The 22,633-nt window shown below is 42.9% G+C and overlaps 1 protein-coding gene across 3 annotated transcripts; it reads left to right on the forward strand.

The window, feature by feature from the left end:
* The first annotated feature begins 13,840 nt into the window (after positions 1-13,840).
* Positions 13,841-21,822, forward strand: EPHX3 (epoxide hydrolase 3). 3 transcript variants are annotated; one of them, XM_081957797.1, is made up of 8 exons: positions 13,841-14,472; positions 14,949-15,203; positions 15,541-15,623; positions 16,215-16,390; positions 16,658-16,786; positions 18,046-18,149; positions 20,196-20,335; positions 20,874-21,822. In XM_081957797.1, exons 2-8 carry the CDS (start codon positions 14,964-14,966, stop codon positions 21,109-21,111), a joined length of 1,110 nt encoding a protein of 369 aa, XP_081813923.1. In that variant the 5' UTR covers positions 13,841-14,472; positions 14,949-14,963; the 3' UTR covers positions 21,112-21,822. The 3 variants fall into 3 exon arrangements, with proteins under 3 accessions (XP_081813923.1, XP_081813921.1, XP_081813922.1); XM_081957795.1 differs by having other exon boundaries at positions 13,841-14,154; XM_081957796.1 differs by having other exon boundaries at positions 13,841-15,203.
* Positions 21,823-22,633: the final 811 nt, after the last annotated feature.

Below are 22,633 nucleotides of genomic sequence, written 5' to 3' on the forward strand. Positions count from 1 at the left end.
GTTGGTGTCGTACTGACATTTCTTTTAATCTTGCTTATGGTAAAATGGCTTAAGTGAGAAAGGCTGTAAGGAGACTTGTTCCATTCATCTGTCTTGCTCTAGCAGGCAGGGAAATCTCCAGCCAATTCATACAATTTTCATCTTATCAGCAAGCTAGCTAATATTTACCCTGGGAGCCGTACTAGTGGAGCAACAGCATTCTGTAGAAATGGTAGAAAGATGAACACCAAATATCAAGCAGTTAGTGTTTTCTCAGCATGGCTGGTTTCACACTGTAGCATCAAGCCAAAAGTAGGATAACAGCACACTGATTGTTTTCAGTCTTGTTCCCGTTTGGGGCGAATCTCAACATGTAACATAATTTCCAGCAATAAAATTTAGCCCAGCTTCCTGTGTTGGGCTAAATTAAGAGTGCTTGAACTATTGTAGTTGACCCTGTGAGGATCCAGAGAAAGATATAGTACTTCACTTTTCTGCACTGTTGGTCAAAATTAGTGTTCCAATATGAATTGCTGGACATGGATTTTCTAGTTCAGAGCTTGCAAATTGCCATTCTGTTGCTATTTCTTTTGAAAAAACACGACTGCTTGCTTCAAAACGTCAATTGGCCTAAGTAGTGGGTTTGGACTGTGAATTAAAGTTATTCAGAGTGCTTATTTTGGTCAAGAATGGTATGGTTAGCAGCTGTAGAGAAGGCAACTGTTCTTTGGGCAGCTCCGTCAACTTTATACTCGCACCCTCGGCCAAAGACATCTCTGTTTTTCCTGATGACAGAACTTCTTGTCCTGCCAACGTCTCAACTCCTCATTTTCATCATATTGGACTACTGATTTCAACAGCTACACCATCTGCCCAATTTAATTATGACTAATCTAATGTGGAGAGACACTCACGTTAAGAGAGCAGAGATCCCAGATGGAGTAAAAGAAGATAGCTATTTCTGTTAGTCGACTTCCAGGTCCCTAGACCTGGAAAAAAACCCTGAATTGTCCCTCCTGAAATGATTATAGTTATGTATCGGGAGAAATGGGGCATCTAAGAAAGCATTTATTGTCTCCAAATAGTATTGCCCTTAACATTGCGATTTGCTTCAACATCATTCTCAGGTCTTTTTCTAGGAGTTGAATAATAGGACCTGCCATACAACACCAAGATCAAGTGATAGGTCATTTGTTGCCTATTTTCAATCTAACTTGGCCTTGGCTTTCCAATGTGTAGTTAAAATTTCCATGCCTTTTAAGCACGGTCACACATATTAATATAGGTAACTCAGGTTAGTAGCCATGAAATGAGACTGGGTCTAGAGGCAATTGTTTCTTTGACAGTCTTGTGAACAGCCAGTTCTCACACTGAATTTTTACCTAAAGGTGCCTTTTAACTCTACAACATTAGAAGATCTCTGCCTTTTTCCATCAAGTATTCGATTGTTGAAAGAGATAAATAGGAAGGTTTAGAAGGGGCAATATTACCCATCAGACAGCTTTTTCTGAAGGCTTCTTGCTGAAAAGAATGTGCAATTAAGTGCAGATCAGGTTTTCTATTACAAGAAGTTGACTGTGCTTTCCTTCTATCAGGGAGTTGCCAGTCTTGAGAAGGCAATGAAATGTTGTGCTTTGCCTCCAAGCAGTAATTTTGTGTCTGGAGTGGCTTAGGCTCATGGCCAGTAACCACCTCTAACATTAAAATGCAGTTGAGTGGTCTTAAAATCTGGATTCCTGAGGACTACACTTGGGCCTCAGATTACCTCTCGTACAGAACACCTAAATGTTCTGTTTCCGGACCAACATAAAGGTAGTTACCATATGCTGGATTGTATAGGACACTAGTTTCCTCCCTTGATCAGCTTATGTGTGGGTGTTAACACTTCAGAATTGGTGAAATGTTAGATCACCAGCTCATACAATTTCTTCATGAAGGCTTAATGTTTGGGTTAGCCCTTATAGTCTTCTACTTAATCCCAGGAATTGTCAGGAAAGGGGGCTTCTATCTCTGGCTACGGCTCAGACTTGAATGAAAATAAGTCCCTTGCATCCCCTTCTTGTCCCTGTGTTACTGCACATGTCTTTTTACCATGAGCTAATTAACTAGCCTTAATCTTCTCTTAGCTCTTGTTTAGATCCTTGATGAGGAAGTAGGAATGTTGGTTTTCCTCTGAACATGTTCCGATTCTTTCATTTTCATTGCCAGTCATTTCTCACAGTATTCCTTGGCCTTCCATCTATCCATCCCCTCTCCCCATTCACCTCTTTTACAAAGCACTTTGGATGAACATCTCCCTCCTTTATTAATTTTATGCTCAGGGTTTTTGGGGTACTTTAAGTGCACATCCGCTGTGAAAGTTGATCACATATGAGCTCACTGAAATTGTACATAACACAACTGCACCACACTGACAAAAATGAAAACGTAACGAAGTGGAGATGCTGCAACTTCTATCAAGAGAGCACCCTCTGTTGTAAAAAATTTAAAATAAATAATTTATATGTATGCAATGAACAACAACCCATTCCCTGTATCTAGTCAATAGCGAGATTAGTTGTTTTTTTATTTTAATGTTTAACCTCCTTTTTGCATTGAACATTTGCCAAACTTTCTTGTCTGTAGTTGAGAGTTTCGAAACTGATAGCAGTTTTTTTAAGCGTGGTGGCTTTCTCCCTTGTCTTGTTCTTCCTCGCTTTCCTCTTCTGATCATTTCTGTGTTTTACAAACTTTTTGAAATGTTTACAGGCCTTCGCTTATTTACTTTAATTTTTTTTAAAACTGTACTTGGTCTTTGATTTTTATACATTTCTACATGATGAACATAGATGGTATCATTAAATTGGAGACATTTTTTTTCTGCCAAAGGGTTGCTATTCTTTTTCTTTCTTTCTTTTGGCTATATGTGTGATTTATTTTTGTTTTTATAAAATGTTTTGAATTTATAATATGGTTACCATTCAGACTGACACCTATTTAATTTCCCCTTCTTCCCCCTCCTCCATGTATAAGTTTAATAACTACAGAGTCTAGCCTAAATAATGTAACCTTGGTTATTTTTTTTCTCCCTCCAGTCCTGTACAAATAAATAAATGAAATGTACAATTCCACTGTACTTAATGCACGGAACGCTTGGCAAATAATTATGTCAGTGAATTTGAAACTTGTATTAAACACTTTAGACATTTGTAGAAGGGAATTCATAGAGTTTTCACTTATATACTAAAGGTTTTTTGTGCAGTTCTCATTGCAAAAATAAACATTTGTACTGAATATATGAAGTAAACTTTTTCCCTTTCATCTTTCATTCTTTAGCAGCAAGATTTGGCTAAGACTGTATTGAGTTATGGGTCCCAACATTTCCAGAGGCTTTAATCCCAGCTTCTATTCTAAAAGTGCGATGGAAGTCAAGCTGCGGAAGCTTTTTCTAACATTTCAGGTCGTGCCATACTGAGAATTAATTTAAAAGAGAGACCTACCTGGCCAAATCTAAAATTCCAGACAGTAACAATACCTGTCTGAGAAGATTAGCAGATGAATGCAACAAAACTGCTAGATTTAAAAATAGCATCTTGTGTTTGATGCAACATGGTGTATCAGTCAATTGATACACAAAATAAAATAATCCGTATCAAGTGACAAAATGTAAAATGTAGCCATAAACCCTCTAAACTTTTCTATCATGCCATTTAATATGTTGGCTTTCTGGCTAAATTGAATAAAAAAAGTATCTGCAATTTGCCTGAAATATCTCAGGTTCCAGTCTCAAGTGGTCAAACAGGTCCTGAAGCTGCAAGTCTTCCCATTCATAAAAAACTTGTGTTTTCCCTTCCTTGAAAAATAGGAAATGAGAAAGCTGCAGTGAAAATAAAGCCCATAAAAAAATAGGTGAAAATCCCAGTTCGCTTTCAGCTACACAAAATCTACTGGCATTATATTATAATTATTGCAGTGCTTATTGCCCATCAAAATATCTTATGAGTCTGTAGGGAAAATTTGCAATTCTAGGCTCAGATTCATTGCATCAGGAATGCCACACATTTCAAGACTAAGGTCTGGGGCCCTTCAATATGCAAAATGGAAATGCGTTAACAGTACATTCTATTCAAACCCATGTTTTTCAAATGGTGAATGAGCACCAACAGTACAGAGAGATAAACAAACTAACAATATGACTGATATGACATTAGGAAAGAAAATACAATGATTAATGTGATTGCATCAATCATATGTTTCAGAATTAATACGCTGTGCGGCTTATATTAGCCAATGTATAAAAGCAGATCATTATTGATGTAATTGGTAAGAGTGGTCAATTTAACTTTGAAAAACTATTACGGGTGGTTCTTAACTTACAACCATTCGTTTAACGATTGTTCAAAATTGCAATGACAGTGAATATAGTGACTTACAACTGGTCCTTGTGCTTACAACTGTCGTGGCATCCCTGCAGTCACACGATCAAATTTGGGTACTTGGCAACTGGCATGTATTTATGACAGTTGCAGCATCCCAGGAATCATATGATTATCAATTGTGATCTTCCCACCTGGCTTCTGACAAGCAAAGTCAATGGGAAAAGCCAAAATTCACTTAATGATTGTAACTTAACTAGAGTGATTGGCTTAACAACTGTAGCAAAAAAAATATTGTAAAATTGGGCACAACTCATTTAACAACCTTGCTTATCATTGGAAACTCTGGTTCTAATTGCAGTTGTAGTCGAAGACTGATTATACCCGTGATGGCAAATGTATGGCAAGCGTGCCACAGGTGGCATGCGGAGCCATTTGTTAGGGCATGCGAGGCGTTGTCCTGTCAGCTCCAGTGCTCATGCGGGTGCTGGCCAGCTGACTACGGCCTTCGTTTTCAGATGTTTTTTGCTCTCCCGAGGCTTCCTTGAAGCCTCCAGAGGGTGAAAAACCACCCAACGTGCAAACTGGAAGTTTGGGAACAGACTTCCAGTTTGCGCGTTGGGCCGTTTTTCTCCCTCCAGAGGCTTTATGGAAGCCTCCTGAAGCCTCCATAGGGAGAAAAATGGCCCTAAAGGCAACCCGGAACTCCGGTCCCAAACTTCTGGTTTGCGTGTTGGGCCATTTTCCCCTGAAGCCTCGGGGGCAAAAAACAACCCAACATCCAAACTGGAAGTTCAGGAATGGACTTCTGGGTTGCCTGTAGGGCTGTTTCTCTCCCTCCGGAGGCTTCAGTGAAGCCTCCTAAAGCTTCTGGAGGGTGCCGGGGGTAGGGGAACCATTTTCGCCCTCCCTAGGCTCCTAGAAAGCCTCCGGAGCCTGGGGAAGGCGAAAAACGGGTCCATCACACACCAAAAGCAGGGGAGGGTGGGGGTAGCATGCGAAGGGGGGTCGTGCGCATAGAATTATGAGTGTGGGCACGCCTGCGTATGACCCCCCTGTGCGCTTTTCACACAGGGCCAAAAAGGTTAGCCATCACTGATCTATACTTTGTCCTCCCTTTACAAACCCCAATGACTGGATTCAGGCAACATTTTAAATCCAAACAAATAACAGTGCATCATTCTGTGTAGCTGAAAATGGGTTGCATCGACACAATGCCTTGAATACTCACATAGCATGCTATGTTATCATTTACTACACTGATTCGTTGAATAAGCACAACTGAATTTAGTGCACATTCTGAATCTTATATGCTCATCAGCAACTGGATTCACACAACGTATCTAATGTAGAAGAGGGATGAGTTGAAGGACTGAAGGATTTTTGTAATGTTAGGTCTTTGAGGGACACATCTATGACAATAGTGAGGTTACTGGAGAGAGCAGAATTAACATTTTCAGTTTTATTACTTTAAACGCATTCAGCTGGTCCCTCACTTCCTTCAACATGACACTTTCACCATTTATTGATCTCAAGAGTTCCTGATTACAGGTAGTTATGGCCACAATTGAGCCCAAAATTTATGTTGCTGAGTGAAAAAATTGTCAAATGAGTTTGCCCCATTTTATGAACTTCCTTGCCACAGTAGTTAAGTGAAATTCTCCTGTGCACTACTTTGTCCATTAGCCTAGAGACTGAGTTACGTAATTGTTGACCATGCCTCCTCTGACTGGGGTAATTGCGTTTTTTAACTCAGTCCAGCCTAAAGGGATGTAAAAAATTTATCTTCTAGGACATTAGACAAATTACTTCCTATTTCTTTTTGTTAATTCCTTATTATTTTTATTCAATTAGTTGTTCTTTCTGGATTTCTTTCGTCTGGTTTTTTTCGTGCATTTGGACTGAATTGTGGTTCAAGCAAGTGTGAGCAGCGTTGCCTGCTCTTTACGACGAGCAGCAATTACGCTGAGCTAGACTTGTCCCGTTGGTGTTTCAGCGGTTCCCCTTAAGGCTTTCGTGGCTGGGGGGGGGGGAACAGCGCATTTGAAGAATTGCAGCAGCTAACTGCCACGGATGTGAGTCGGTTTGCTGTTCTCTGCCCCGCGGGTGCCGTGGTGAGAGTAGGTTCACCTCTCGCATCGGTTTGAGTGGCCACGATCCACTTAGAGTGCGCGATCGGCCCAACGTGACTCATCGCCTCAGGATTGCGGGGCTGCCGTTCCCTTTGTATTGACTTCAGTCGTGTCAGCTGCGCTTCATACAGCGCTTAGTGACAAGCGGTCGCCATTTTCTTGACATTTGAATTTCGCGCCATTTCTTTCTGCCGTGGTGGCCATTTTTGACACCGCCTCTCTTGAGAGCCGGGGGACAGCCAGAAGGGGCATGCTTAGCGTTTCGCGCCCAAACGGCACCTATGTCACTAACGGCTTGTTCTGGGAGCTGAGGAGGTCGGTTCGCCATCTCGCCGCTCCAGCGCACGTGGTTTCTTTGCAAGTATTCAGAATCATTCCAATTCGGCTTCCCGGCAATAACCTCTGATCTTGGGTCGTGAGCTGAGCCTTTCAATTCCTTGTTAGTAACTATGGCTGATCATTCCATCTCCGGAGGCAGCGCTGGGGCTTCTACCTCTTCTCCACTGCACTCCGAGGCCGCCGGTGCCAGTACTAGGGTAGGAAGAGCCACCACTAGGGCCACTAGTCACAGGGCTCACGCTTCATCCGTGGCTCTGATTAGGGCCGCCAAGCACAAAGACAAGGCTAAATCAAAAGCCCCTGTGGCCACCAACAGGTCACCTCCGGCTTTAGTAGCCGAATGCCCCTCACCCGGTTCTCCCATTCATTTGACTGGAATACAGGGTTGGTCTCCGGACCTCCCTATCCCGCTAGAACTGGCAACTGAGGAAGGGGAATTGGGGCCCCAATCTCCCCCCGGTCCTTCTGAGGCCAGCCCAGCCTCAGCACCCATGCGTTCGGAGCCTACAGCCACATTTACCCCCACAGCTGCTGGGCTGAGACTTGAGGAAGTTTCTGAGTTTAACCTTCCCCCTGCATTTTAAAACATGATCTCAGCAGCCATCACACAGGGCGTGGATGCAGAGTTGCATCGGAGGGCCCAGAGGCCCAGGGTTGCAACCTCAGCTAGGGACACCCTTAATTCCCAGGCTGACCCCCCCCCCATCACCACTTCCCTCAGTTTACAGTGAAGGATCGGTGTTAGGTGAAGAGGAAGGGGTGGCAGACCTGGAACTCTCTGATGACGAGGGCCTAGTGCAGGACAAGCAGGCATTTTCCGGCTTGTTCCGGCCTGCTTTATTTAAATCTCTTCTATACAAGGCCAAAGCAACGACCAATATGAGTGGCACTTCCACCTAGGCTAGGTACCGCGGTAGGACTTGATCCCAGAGCGCTTGTTCGCTGAGCAGGTACAGGAACAGGATGCCATTCCCTTTCCAAAACTGTTTTCAGACATTGTTCAAAAATAATGGGCCCAACCAACCGCTGTTCCCCCACCTAGCAATGGGGACAGGAAGCTCTACACCTCCACCCCTGAACTGGATGGGATTCTCCAATTCCCTATGGTGGATCCTCCAGTTGCAGCCTTGGCTCTCCAGCCTTGATCCCATCCGAAATTTCGGAGGGCCTCAAGGCTGAGGACCATAAGGCCGAGCTGGTCATTTGCAAAATGCACCAGGCAGCTGCCTGGGCTTTGCAAGCTGCCACAGCAGCCTCGTTCTTCAACAAGACTTCGCTCGTGTGGCTCAGGCAATTACAGGCCAGGCTTGCACCTGATGATATGCGTCTCCACCAAGACGTCAACAAACTGGTGGCAGCGCTAGAGTTTTCCTCTGATGCTACCCTCAAAGCGGCCAAATTCGCGTCTCGAGCAGTAGTGTCCAATATTGCCTCCTGTCACCTTCTCTGGCTCTGCCATTGGCAGGCAGACCTACGTTCCAAATGGCACCTGGCCTCCACCCTATTCAAAGGTGGTTCGCTTTTTGGCGCGGCATTAGACCCTATCTTAATTGAGACGAGGGACAAACGTAAAGTCCTCCCGTCAACCAGTAGACGTACAGACAGGAGACAACAGCCCGACAATAGAAGGCAGCCATTTTGGGCTGGGGATTCGGGGTACACTATCACCCCATATAACTCCCAGTATAACAGGTCCTATGCACAACCTCGGGATAGGGCCCAGGACCATTCCGGGATCAGAGATAGGGGCCGGCAGCAGAACCAGCAGCAGCCCCAGGCATGGCGGCCATTTCGTGGCACCAACAACCGGCCCTTTCGTAGATACTGGTGACTCACACTTCATACAAAACTGAATTACCCCAATCAGAGGAGGCGTGGTCAACAATTACATAACTTAGTCTCTAGGCTAATGGACAAAGTTAACCCATGCTTGGATTCCCCTCGCAGCGCACATAGAAGGACCGTTCAGGTAAGTCAACGGTCATTCTATGTATTAAGTTAGTAATACATGGTTCCCCATTGACTTTACTTTGTCAAAAGGTGGCAAAAGGTGATCACATGACCCTGGGACACTGCAACCATGATAAATATGAAACACTTCCAAGCATTTGAATTTTGATCATGTGACATGATGCTTCAACAGTCATGTGAAAAATGATCATGTCACTTTTTTCAGCGCCATTGTAACTTTGAACAGTCATTAAATGAACGGCTGTAAATTGGGGAGTGCCTGTATACATAAACTTGTGCTTCCAGCTTTTTCCTTTTTCCCGGCCACCTTGCATCCTGGCTGGCCTTCCCAGCAGGGCAGCACTGTTTTGCATAAACTTTTAGTGTACATCTTCCACTAATCCTAAACCTCTGGAGGGATCATCCTCTCCTTAATATTTCCTCAGTAGTTTTAAGCTCCTCAGTGCTTCATGTGGCCTCCACCGCTTTTTAGATGGAATTCAAGGAGTTGTATTCCTAACATACTAAGTGGATACCACATTGAGGAAGGCTGCTGTGTACTAATAGCTAACTTAGTTCTTATTTCTGTAGAGATCTCCCTTTGTGGGAGGATGCCAAAAAAACTATTTCCTCATTGGATTTCATGTTTTGGATTTGTGCTACAGGAAAATAAACAAAAGAAGAGACCATTCCGTTTTTTGGTGGGAGGGGGGTGTCACTGATTGCCCATCTTGAGCTACGCATACAGTATTACTATGTCAATTGATACATCATGTTAAACTGTAGTGTAATTTGGATTTTGATTTGTTTCCTAACTATCTCAAAGACCGCAGGAAACCATAGTTGAAAATATGGCCTCACTAAAATAGCTATAGCCTACAGGCAATCCTCAACCTACAACAGTTCATTTAGTGACCGTTCACAGTTACAACAGCCCTGGAAAAAAGGGGGGCTTCTGACTCTTTTTCGCAGTTACAACCTTTGCAGCAGTTCCATGATCATGTGATCAAAATTCAGCGGCTTGGCAACTAGCTGATATCTATGACCGTTGCTGTGTCCCAAGGTCACACAATCACTTTTTATGACTTTCTAACAAACAATGGGGAAGCCAGATTCACTTAACCACAGTTACTAACTTATCAACTGGAGTGATTCACTTAACAACTGAAGCAAGCAGAGTCGTAAAATGGGGCAACACTCACTTAGCAATGTCTCACTTAACAGAAATTCGGGGCTCAATTATGGTCGTAAGTGGAGGGCTACCTATATTTTCACCACATCCATTGTTTGGCCACTGGGAGAAGGAGGCAGAATTTGAAGGAGAGGAATAGGAACTCTGCTTCCCAGAGGCAAAACATACTACATAAACTTAGCCAACCGTGTGGCATTCCGAGTAAAAATGGGAAAAATCAAATCACTGTATTTAACCTCTTTGCGATGGAGTGAAAGCAGTTGGATAAACAAGCTCATACATCCTTAGTTAAGATTATCTGAGATTTTTTTAAAAAAAATTGAATGGAAGTGAAATTCTACTAGTTCTGGGTTGGAAACATATCAGTTCTTGCTTTATGTGGAATCCAATGAGAAAACCCTTTTCTCTTCATGAAAATGCACAGGTAAAAAGCCAAACTTCCCGAGTGGGATGAACCACAGCCACATTGCTCCTTGCTTTTCTGGGAAACGACCAAGAACCACAAAAGCTTTTCCCAACCTTCTTGGCAGAGAGAGCTCTCTCTGTGTAATAATAATTTAAATTATTTGAATTATTAAAAGTTACCTTTCTCTTCTACATACTTCCTCCTTGCTCGTCAAACTGCAGATAGCCAAATGAGGCCACACGCATAAGGTGTTATCAACCAAATGTCATTACTTCATGCATTCCCAATGCAATAGTAAGTTGCACTAGTTGTGTGACATTGTCATGCATTTTGTCATTTCCCCTTGCTATCTTCCTTGCATGTGCTGTAGCTCCCATGGTAGATGCCCTTGATTCTGCAAGGTTATGTAACCTTGAAGTAGTTGGTCTTGCCCTAATTGTATTGTTGTTTTTCAGTTGATGAAAAGGTTTGTTGAATTTGATGCCCTTCGTGGCTCCTCAGTATTAGTATGCTGTACTGGCTAGGATTGGGCACGCTAAGGTTCAAACCCAGCTCCCATATTAAACTTTAATCCCAAGTCATGTGATTTGATGTCCACAATATTCTCAGGATCTTCTCCAACACCCACTTTCAAAAGCATCAGTGCTATGAATATTCATTGTGACACTATGGAAGGTTGGATTTTGAAGAAGCAGGATATAAATAGCACTGATGCTTTTGAAAGTTGGTGGTGGAGAAGATCTCAGTCAAGAAGACAAACAGATAATTGACGAAGTCAATCCAGAGTTCCCACTCAAGGCACCAATGACCAGACTCATTCTATTTTGGACACATTAGGCAAAGATCTTTGGAGAACTCTGTAATGCTGGGAAAAGATGGCCTGGCATAATTTTTAACGTTTAGCTCCTGGCATATATATTTCCTACTGGTTTTTTAGGGGGCTTAATTTTATAGGACATTGGGGTTTTAAATTCTGTATATTTTAAATTATTTACTTAGCAATTACAGTTCTGTATATTTTTTTATCCTCCTCTTATTTATGTATCTATCCACTTAATTAATTTTAATTGTTTAAATTTTATAGTTATTTATGATGTTTTTGATATGGACTGTACACCGCCCCGAGTCCCTTTTGGGAGAGGGGGCGGTCTATAAGCGCTAAGAAATAAATAATAATAATAATAAGAGGAAGAGGATGACCAATAGCAAGCTTGATGGACATTACAATGGTGATGGATACATTACTGGAAGACCTGAAGACCAGGCTAGAGACAAGTCTTCAGGGGGAAAAAGATCTATTTGATCACTAAGATTCAACACTTACTTGATGGTAAATAATAAGTTCTTTTGCACCACTAGGCCAGAGATGATATTCTGCCAGTTCGCCCCAATTTGGGCAAACTGGTAGTGGTGATTGTGGGAGGCTCTGCCCACCTACCCAGACGTCATCAGATGCTCTGCACATGCGCAGAAGCACCACGAATGAGTGAAGCATGCACGCACACAAACATGCTCCTGGTTCTGAACCGGTAGCGAAGAGGATTTCATGCTTGCACTAGGCCCCAGGGTCAGCTGCCTAGGAAGTAGCCAGAGCATGAATCAAACAAGATCCTTGCAGTTTTATGTACTGTAAAGCAGTTGGAATTTCAATCAGTCATGTGCATACTTTAGAGTTTCTTATTTCTATATTACTGTTGGAATTGCATTTCATCTAACATCAGCTGCCTATCTCTCGGTTTTTGCCACAACTGAAAGGTAGATGGTTCTCTTCCAGGAAACTAAAAATGCCTTATTTCGAGCCTAGTGGCTTACTATCCCATAAACAATACACACAGGGATTGAGTTCATACATTGTGCTTAGCCACGGATCTCCTAATTAAAGGCGGCTTCAAACGTAGTTTGTATAGCAGGATACAATCTGAGTCATTCAGTGGGACCAGCAGCTTGTTCTTCCAAGCTTTCGGACTCATGCTGGAGCCTATCCTCAGAGAGCTTCTCAATCACCAGGATGTGGAGATCCATACCTCTGGTTCTGGTGACCAACTCAGACTGGATCTTGCAACATTATCCTGGAACACATATATCTGCCTTCATTTGATAGTTTATATAGTCCAGTGCAAAGTCGAAATAGAACTTAGCTAACTAACCCTGTACAGGTAGCTAGCTAACCCTGTACTAACCCTGTACAGGTAGTCCTCCACTTACAACAGTTCATTTAGTGACCATTCAAAGTTACAATGGCACTGAAAAAGTGACTTATGACCAGTTTTCACACACTTATGACTATAGTAGCATCTTCATGGTCATAGGATCAAAATCCAGACGCTTGGTAACTGACTCATATTTATGACCGTTGCAGTGTCCCGGGATCATGTGATCTCCTTTTGCGACCTTCTGACAGGCAAAGTAATTGGGGAAGTCAGACTCACTTAACACTTAAATTAGTTTGACTAATTTAACAACTACAGCAATTCACTTAACAACTGTGGCAAGAAGGCTCATAAAATGAGGCAAACTCACTTACCAAATGTTTCACTTAACAACTGAAATTTTGGGCTCAATTGTGGTCGCAAGTCAAGGATTGGCTGTATTGTATTTTTCCCCTTTACCCTTGAGATGAAGTGCAGTTTTCCGCCACTATTCGTTGCACTGCTCTTAACCTTCACAAACATAAGTTGAGGACTACCTACAGTTACACAGGGTGGATGCGGAGGTCAGCAGGGGAAACCTCTGGAGTGGCTCTCCCATTAAGCGGAGAGGGGGAGCCTTAATATTGCGGGAATCCCCCGAGCCGCTTCTTCCGCTGTTGTTAAGGAAGTGCAGCCAGAGGGCCCAAAAAGTCACCTGCCTGTGGGCTTCAACTCCGTTGCAGTTTTCCGAAGCAGCTTGCCGCTGCCTTCTCCTGGAGGCTTCCCGTCTACTCTGCTATGCAAGCTGGCCTTCACAGACCGGGGCCCAGTTAACTACATCTCAAGGGTAAAGGGACCCAGTAGCAGGTCGGCTTGCTGCCCCTTCAAAAATAAACAGGCCTCGGCTGCCCAGCATGCCAGAGGCTCGACTACATTGGCTGCGTTAGATGAACTTTGAAGCTGGGCCTTCCTGGGGCTTTTGGAAGGGCGGGCCTGCGCCTTTAAAAAAATTGATTTAAAAGTAGAAAGATTTTTTTCCCCAAGGATAAATGTAGAGAGAGAAAAGGAGAACAAAGCTCAAAGCTGCTGCTCACTCCAGTAGTAGTAAATAAATAGCTCATGGCTATACTATTAGAGAAGACCTCCAAGGTCCATCTCCGCTATTATGTCATTCTGTTATTCCAGCATTTAAAAAAAAAACCTGACCATGTCCCGAGTCAAGAATATTTTGGAGTCTACCCCAAACCTGCCAGCAATTGGAGAGGCTGCGGGTGCTGCTCCCGCCTTAAAAACAAAACGCCTCTCGCTCCGATCTCTGGCCTCTTGCAGCAGCCGATCCCCACACACCACCACCACCCCTCCCAATTGGGCTCTGGAGACGAGATCCAGGCCCGGCCGCCATCGCTGATCTTCCCCGGAGCAGCGACCAACTCGCCGTCTTTGCCAACCTCGAGGCGGCCGGGTGGAGCCTGCGGCGGCAACGGAGATTGCCCGCCGGTGGGCGCTCTCACCGCCCTCGCCAGCCTTCGCTTGGTGGGGCGGAGCTGCGAAGTTGGCTTTAAACGGAGGAAGCGCGGCGCTTCCGCTTCTCTGAAGGTCGGAGCTGGGATTTGGGGCGACGTCTGAGCTTTGGGCATTTGACCCTCGTTGATTCGTGCTGCGGTTTGTGCGGGTAACTGTCTCGTAGATTGGGGTCGGGGCATGCCGAACTCCCAAGCTCTTTGACACTGGCTGGCATTCGGTAGTCTGGACGTCCGCGTTCGCACGACACGCGGCTCCACCATGTAGCCAATCGCGTTTTAACGTCGGAGTTCATGTGAATGCAACCGGTCCTGTGGTATTAGCTCCCCGAGGAAACCCTGGTTTTACCCTGTGGGTAAAGAGGTTCGAGAGAAGCAATTTCGGCAAATCTGTCAGATCGTTTCGAGGTGGAGAAGGAAAACAAAAGAATTTAGGAAAGCGCGAAGGCTTTTGCAAAGTTGAATAAGAGGTATCATTTTGCAAAACCTAAATAGAAACGTTATTAATTTTTGAATTTACAGCTCTCCCCTTCTCTGAAAGAAAGCAACTATGGTCCTTGTGGAAAATGTCAATTAATGTACATTTATTTCTCCTGCCAGCCAGGTGATGCTCTCTATTCCCTTTTAGAGGTGTTATCCGCAAATTTATCTAAAGTATATTCTTATTATCCTGGCTGCCCTTTATGAAGCTGCATAGCATTCAAATGAAGGGTTGGGTGTGATCAGAGTGAGTTTGGATATGGATTTTTGTTTTCTATTCAGCAGTTGTTTCAGCATCCTGCACATCCTAAGCCACAGAGGCAAACAGGAATCCCCTTTTCTCTGGGAGTCGTTTGCAATTGATGTAACTTGAAGTATTTGCTGGTGTCTAATGCTATTTGGAATTAAAACTGTGTTGTTTTAACTAAAATACCTAAAAGAAAAAAAAATCTTCCCTTTCACCCAGGATTATATCCAAAAAATGGCATCTCTCTATCGCTCCTTACTGGTGCCCACTCGCTTAATGCTGAAGGCCTCCAATATTGTGATGCAGTTGGCCTTGTACGGTGGTGGTTGTATTGCTGCTCTTTTCTACTCTATGTGGGTGTTCAGGCTGATACTTACTAAGGGCCCAACTCGGGTGTTCCGGAAAATTGAAAGGCTCCCACCAAAGATCCTCACTGATTCCTGTTATGGTGAACACAAGTATCTGACCCTCAAGGTGAGTCTGCTTAAGTAAAGGTAGAGTTTACTGAGATCACATTAATCAAAGTTCACTTCAGATGTGAAGATAAGGTCTTGGAGCATAGTGCTAAGAAATATATTTCAAAGGCTGGGAGGGGCATGTCTTAAGCCTTGATTACCTGCCTGTTTAGCATAATAATTTCTGTTCTGAATGGCAGCTGCTGTCAAGAATGCAAGAAGAGGACTTTGTCATCGCTTCTTACCCAGTTTCTAGCTGTAGATCAAATCTCTGCAGGCAAAATGTGCTTTCTCACATGATTCTTGCATAACGGTGTGTTATTTACTTCTTTCTTTGTCTTGGCACATTTGAGAAGTCAGGGATACGGCTCCACTACGTTACAGCTGGCGAAGAAGGGGCCTGCCTGATGCTTTTTTTGCATGGATTTCCCCAGAGCTGGTAAGTCTTACTTTGTTGTGGTAGTGGTAGAACACGGTCATGCAGACAGTTTTAAACTGAGGGTTGGCATACATTAACAACCCAATGTGCAGGAATCCAAAATTGCAATCATCTTGGATTTGAACAATAATGAACTTCAAATTTAGATTTAAGCATATGTAAGTTAATGCATCTGTACTCAGGAAATGAATTTCTGGAATAACTGTGCAATCATGTCCATAGCCAGAAAAAAGTCCAAAGATATCATACACATGGTATATTAGAAATGTAGGAGAGATGCATGACATAATTGGGACAGGAAATTACCAAGAGAGAACTGATATTCAGCTAATTGGAATTACATTCCTAAAAGCCACTATAAATAATTGTCAGGCATTCAATTTTAAGTACAATTGCAAAATACATTTATTTAGTGTTAGCTACATGTCAAATGAAATGTAAAATATATGTCCGGTGGAATATAATGACTCCTAATCAAGTGAACTGGGAGGTCAATATGACATCAACATGCTAAGAAAATACGTGATGGCAAGGGAATCTTTCCCTGTCCTTTTTCCTTACCTCTATGTGGTTTCGGTATATATTATACAGGTTTTCATGGCGCCATCAACTAAAGGAGTTCAGCCAAGCCTTTAAGGTGGTGGCACTTGATTTGAAGGGCTATGGCCTTTCGGATGCACCACTGGCTTGGGAGTGCTATCAAAGGGATATTATTCTGGAAGACATACAAGATGTCATCAAAGCCCTGGGCTCCAATGAAAAAGATGGTGAGTTCAGTAAGAAGTCCCCCCCCCCCCCCCCGTTTGGAGAATCTGATCTGCTATAATAGTGGCTATAATAGCTCCCTGTTCTTGGGTGTGGGAGGAGTGGGAGTGGGAGTGGGAAGGGCACGCTTGCTGTTGCTTTCCTGGCTAAGCTTTCAAAAATATTTCAAAACTACTTCAGGGAGCTTTTTGTGACAGAGTGAATTGATGGCCAAGATACTTGTTCAGGCTTTCTTTCCTCCTGGAAGTTGTTCCTCTTTTGTTCTTTAGGGGATCCCAAGTGCATCCTGGTAGGTCATGACTGGGGAGCAGCAATTGTTTGTGAATTTGCAGCCAATTATCCTAACATGGTGGAGAAGCTGATTTTTATGAATGGTGTTCCAGCACATGTTCTCTTCGGTAAGGCTAATCTTCTGTGTCTTTGGGATTACCATAAGGGATTCCTTATTCAGGGTTCAGTGGCCATTGGAATTGTATAGTGAGTGGTTTTGGGATCTGGCTGGACTATTCCACAGCATGACTATTTATAGAGCAGTGGGTCTCGATCTTCCTAATGCCGCGACCCTTTAATGCAGTTCCTCATATTGGGGTGACTCCCAACCATAAAATTATTTTATGTTTTCCGTATTTTTTCGAAAATATGTGTTGTCCGATGATCTTAGGCAACCCCTGTGAAAGGGTCGTTCGACCCCCAAAGGGGTCCCGACCCACAGGTTGAGAACCGCTGTTATAGAGGAAGGAAGCCTTTTCTGAATCAGGTATTCTATCTCAGTAAGCTAGAGCTGGGCAACTTGAGACCCCAGACCGATCTGTTTGTCATGTCTAGAGAGGCCTCTGGTCCAAGTTACTAAAAATGCACCAGATGAGTGTGGCACATTTACATATGACAAAGTAGCTGTGGCTCAGAGTAAGTAGCTAGGAGACAATAGATACAGATATTGGTTCACCTTGGCAGCACTTTAATTCAGGAACTGGGCATGAGGGATTTGAGACAGTGCTAAACCCGGTTTAGAATGAGAATAAAGGCCAAAGGGAAGTGAAGTGGAGGCCAAATAGCAATGCCATCACATTCAGGATTGCCAATCTTTCTTGGTAAAGAACTTGGAGTAAGAAGAGGGAGGAAGTTTTGAGGTTTGCTGACTTTCATCTCCAGCAAGGGGTTTTATAGAGTGAGCCCTAAAATAGGATGGGCCTGTTTAAAATGATGAAAATTCTTCTATACCAAAAAAAAGAGAACAATCTACCCAAAAAGGACAAAAATCCTGACCCTGTGGGTCAGCCACCCTCTTTAAAGTGACTTGTGCTTCTTCAACATCGAGTTGTGTTGCTGGGCTGAAAAAAAGGTTCTCGGTCTTGATGGAAGCTTTAATTGTATAGCACGTTGGCCCAGAATTCATTGTAAAATATCAGTTGTTTCCCTTGCTTGGGTTGGCAGCTGATCCAAATGCTAAGAATAGAAATCCAAACTGAATATTTGACTTTTCAACTGTTTTAAAGATGTTTGTATCCAGAGGGCATCAAGAGAAACATAATCTGAAAATTATCTTAAATAACTCCAGTGAGGCTTCTTAGCTCTTCAGGATGGCCTTTTTTAGATGTTTTATATATATTAAGCATTGCTTGTTTGCCTCAGATTATTTTCCTTTTCAATCTTGCAGATTATTTCCCCCAAAATCTCACCCAAATTATTAAATCCATGTACATATTCCTGTTCCAACTACCAAAGATACCGGAATGGCTGTGCTCCTTGGATGACTTCCATGTGAGTAAAGATTAGGGAATAGCCTGAAAATGTGTAACCTCTTGGTCTAAAGAGCCTTGGTCTTACTCTCCTAAAAGAGTAAGCTTAAATTAAACATCTAGTAATTGCTGGGAGAAACTATGGGTAATTTCTTTAAGCCTGGGTTTGTCATACTGCATTGGTGGTGGTTTTCTTCTTTTGGTCCCTCTGCCAGGTTTCCTGGTTTCATCTGAACCCTTTGATGCCATCTGCTTTTCTTTTTAAAAAATCAGACTCCTTCCCTCCATGGTGCTTCCCATGAAGCTGTTCCATGTTTTAAGTTTGTCTCCACAGAGCAGACAAGAGTGGAGTGAAGAGAGGATTTTTCAGTGATAAAAGAACTCCATGGAATGTGAGGCAAAGGTTAATTTGTTTCATGAAGGACTTGGGGATAAACAAACAACAGCTCTAATTACCTGAAAGATGTTATGAAATGCTTAGATTCTGATATGTCTAGAAATAGAAGGAGGAGCCTGCTGTGTATTTTCCTGGATTTCTGCCTAGAGTTGTGTTGCTCTGATCCTCAGTAGTCTTTCCAATACAACAGAATGACAGATGGACAGGCCTGCCTGTCCATCTGTCAGCAGGATGACTCTAGAAACTGAACAGGATGGGACCAGGTTTGGTGGGGACAGAGAGTGTTATGACTTAGGCTTCACCCAAATCACAAAACAGACTCCTTGTCGCGAAAAAAAAAACCCTTTTTATTTGGCTTATGTGAATTCCTAGCATTCACATCCAGCAAAGTCGTGGCAAACAGTCTTTCAAGGATCAATTGCAACCACAGACCTTATCAGTCCTTGGATAGTTGCCAGGCCAATAGCTTCTAGATGCAATGCTGTACAAGGAAATATTTGGCAAGGAGTCTCTCAAATAAGCAAATCTTCACACTAACGAACTAATTGTCTCCTGCAAACAGCACTTGTCTATAGCTCCTATTTATTCCCTATGGGAGGGGCCATTCAGTGTCTCCTTGTGCCTTTATTGCCAAGTCGACCTCTGTTCCTTAATTGTTCCCTTCTCCTGACAGCTCTGCCCATGTGCACAACGAGAACAGACTCCAACTGTTCTTCAGTCCCACTTATCTCCGATTCTGAAGGTAGCCAATAACTGTCAGATGGCCCTAGCCCCGTCTCTACCTCTGACACAGAGCCCTCATCAGAGCCTTCTCCAGACTCCAGGACTGGCCCATGTTCCTCCCCAACCTCCTCACTGTCTGAGTCTGCTGCCAGCTCTGCTGCCGGGCCACAACAGATAAAGGGAGAAGCTGGCAAAAGGAAGTTTGAGTTCAAAATGCGAATGTAGAGAAAACAAAAATCCCATTCTGTTCAGTCCCCTTGGCTGATACTTGCTGGTCATGCAACCCACTGAAGAGTATATACAGCTTCCTCTGTGCTTCCCAGTGTACAGACACTTACAGGTAGTACAGGTGGGGAAGACAGAAATGCAGGTAACATATAGTTTTATTTCATGGAAGCATGTGGCTGCTGTGGGTAGAAGGCTTACAGTAGAACCATTCTAGAAGCAAGACTCTGCAGTCTTTCCTTGTTTTATTGGGTGTTAAGAAATCTTTAATTGCAGCCAACGCAACCATACTTCTGGATTAAGTCACAGAGGCAAAAGAGTGAAGCAGCTTTGTCAGGTATCTAGTCCCTTTAAACCAGAATTCAGGAAGATAAACACATCAGACAAGTTCATATTGCTTCAAGAGTTCCAGTGCGGTGTTAATCATGAAGGTGTTGGACTAGGGCTGCAGGAAATCTTAGGTTCGGATCTACAGTATCTTCAATCATAGAAGCTCACTTTGAGCCAGTCACAGTCTCTCAGTTAAACTACCCCATGGGACAAATGGATGTGCAAATTCTACTTACACTCCTTACAGAAAGAAAAAGGGGGCTATAAATGTTATGCATAAATGTTTAAACTCTCAAAAGCATTTTCAGTGGTTTGCTCTGTCTCAAAAGACCTGGTGTTATGCAAGAGGGATATGTGTCTGACCCGTAACTACATGTTTTCTCTTATTTCTAGATAATAAAAGTGGGCACAATATGCGAGAAGACAAGAATCCAGAATGTTGATTCACAGATGAATTGCAGCCCTACTTTGTATAATTTGTCAAGGCCTAATGCCTTAACTCCACCCATTAACTACTACAGGAATATTCTCAGGTGGGAGAACACTCCACCTGGGCTCTGGTCTTGGGTAGTATCAGCCTTTCTTCCCTCCCTTGGGATTGTCTGAACTAAAACCCAGTTTCTTTTAATATGTCAGGCCAGAGATTGAGAAAATCCTGCGATCTTTCTGAAAGGCAGTCTGACAGACCTTCATTTCTAGTAAAATTGGGAATTATTGGGTGGTAGGCTGATGCTAAAGTACACATTCTGCTGAGAGAGAAGTTCCCCGAGGATAGGCTCCAGCACGAGTCTGAAATCTCAGAAGAACAAACTTCTGGTCCCAGTGACTGACCCAGATTGGATCCTATAACATTATCCCGGGATATGTATAGTTCCCTTCATTCATGATGCTAAAATATGCACATGTTGTCTTTAACAAATCCTCCTAGCTTCTTCTTAGTGATTGGTGTGCATGAAACCTGGGTGGGTGGGTGTTGTAATCATGTAAAAGCATTTTAGCATGTAAAAGCAGCAAGCTATTAATTACCCAGGGCTCATTTTAATGATTAACAACATGTGCCTGCCTTTACAGCTGGATACCGCCAAAGCGCAAAGATATTTTGGTGCCCACTCTGCTGCTCTGGGGCCAGAAGGATGCATACATGGAAGAAGGGCTGGTGAATCAGATACTGCCTTATTTCCAAGGCAGCTATTGCATACATTTCTTCCCAGACACGAGCCATTGGCTACCCGAGGAGCAGCCTGACAAGGTCAATCAAGTGATATGGAATTTCCTTCAAGGGAAGAAAAGTGATAAAGAGATAAAGTAACTGTTCTGTAAAGTAAAGGCATCTGTACTACTTGGCGTGAAGAAATAGCAGCCACTTGGCCTGACTCTGGATTTTATGATCCTTGTTTATGTGGGATGGCTGCATTGTATTGGAATCCAAATCTCAGGTAGCATTTAATTGGCATTTCCCCAGACTCCGCTTCCTATTTTGCACAGCCGTGGGGTTAAAATACAATAGAAAAGCAAGTCTCAGCTATATTTGTTGACATGCCTTGCTGTGGCTGAATCTTGAACTCCTCCTTACTGCCTAACATTGAAAGACAAGAAATTGTTGGCTTGAATCATATTGAAATCAAAGTTCTCATGACGAAGTCAACCTCTTGTTGAACTATGAACCTGGGATGTACTACCAATGCCTCATGAAGAATTTGCTTCATGACCCATGAAGGACTTGGAGGAATGATTGTGCTGGCAGATATCCTAAAATTACCTGAGAGCTTATTTGCAAAAATATTGGACACTCCATTAATCTAAACAAAGAAAAAACGAAGACTGTTTCTGTAGCAGGAAATGTCAAATATACTATATGTATATATGATAAATTGGGGGAAAAGAGACTATTCAGTATATAAAAGGATGATGTGTGTATTTTAGTGTAATATAAATGCTCCCTCTGCAAGATTTGGGTAATATAATTGTTGCCTGCAATTGTGATAAAATATTTTTGAGTTGTTGAAATTTTATTTATCCTCATATTTTGGACCTGATATTTAAAAGGTTGAGTTGATAGATTGTTTGGGTCAGCAGGCTCTGGTGCAGGGCTGAATCTGGAGAATGCAAGGTTGGAAGCCCCAATCTTTCTTTTCCAGAAGCCTTTGGGATTGACACATACTAATTCCACGTTGTGGTTTAGTAGTCTTTTTTCAGGGAGCACTTCTTCCTTGTCAAGGCATATAAGAAAAGGCACACAGCCTATGCTCCTTCCTTATGCTGCCACCTGTTGACATACTGTAGACAGTGCAGACAGCTAAGGCTATGTGGCTCCTGAGCAACTTCTTGGATGGATTGATAGACCAATGTTACAAGAAATAGACTTAGTCGTTTTAAAAAAGGAAAGAACATATAACAACCTTTAGGCAGTTGCATTTAAAGGTTTAAGTGAGATAATGGGGAAATAACATTCAAATCACAGATTGCAACTTTAAAAAAATCTCATATAAAAGAACAGCAAAGCACAATGTAGTCTCCGGGCTCAATTGATGTTGATCCCCCTTAAGTTAGAGGAACTGTGCTGGAAAGTAAGTCCATGTTGCATAAGAGACACAATTTGCACACAATGCGTAGAGAATATAAATGCCAGAGACAATAAAGCATAAAGAGCAATACATTATTATTGTACAATTGTATCACAATGGCCAGTTGTTTCGCCGGATTTGGCATTGATTACTAGTCAGGCCCCACCCAGGGGCCTAGGACGTCGTAACGTATTTTCGTAATATACGTGCAGATCCAAGCAGTGCAGCTTTTTGCATTTGACTGATGATGATTTTGTCAAGTTTTAA

This window comes from Natrix helvetica, assembly GCF_964273705.1.
Source record: "Natrix helvetica genome assembly, chromosome: 1".
Classification (NCBI taxonomy): Eukaryota; Metazoa; Chordata; class Lepidosauria; order Squamata; family Natricidae; genus Natrix; species Natrix helvetica.

Excerpts from the sequence above, each read along its gene's own strand:
- EPHX3 (XM_081957796.1), top strand. The coding sequence starts at position 14,964 with ATGGCATCTCTCTATCGCTCCTTACTGGTGCCCACTCGCTTAATGCTG. Across the intron at positions 16,391-16,657 it reads GGGCTCCAATGAAAAAGATG|GGGATCCCAAGTGCATCCTG; the intron begins GTGAGTTCAGTA and ends TTTGTTCTTTAG. Across the intron at positions 20,336-20,873 it reads TACTACAGGAATATTCTCAG|CTGGATACCGCCAAAGCGCA; the intron begins GTGGGAGAACAC and ends CTGCCTTTACAG.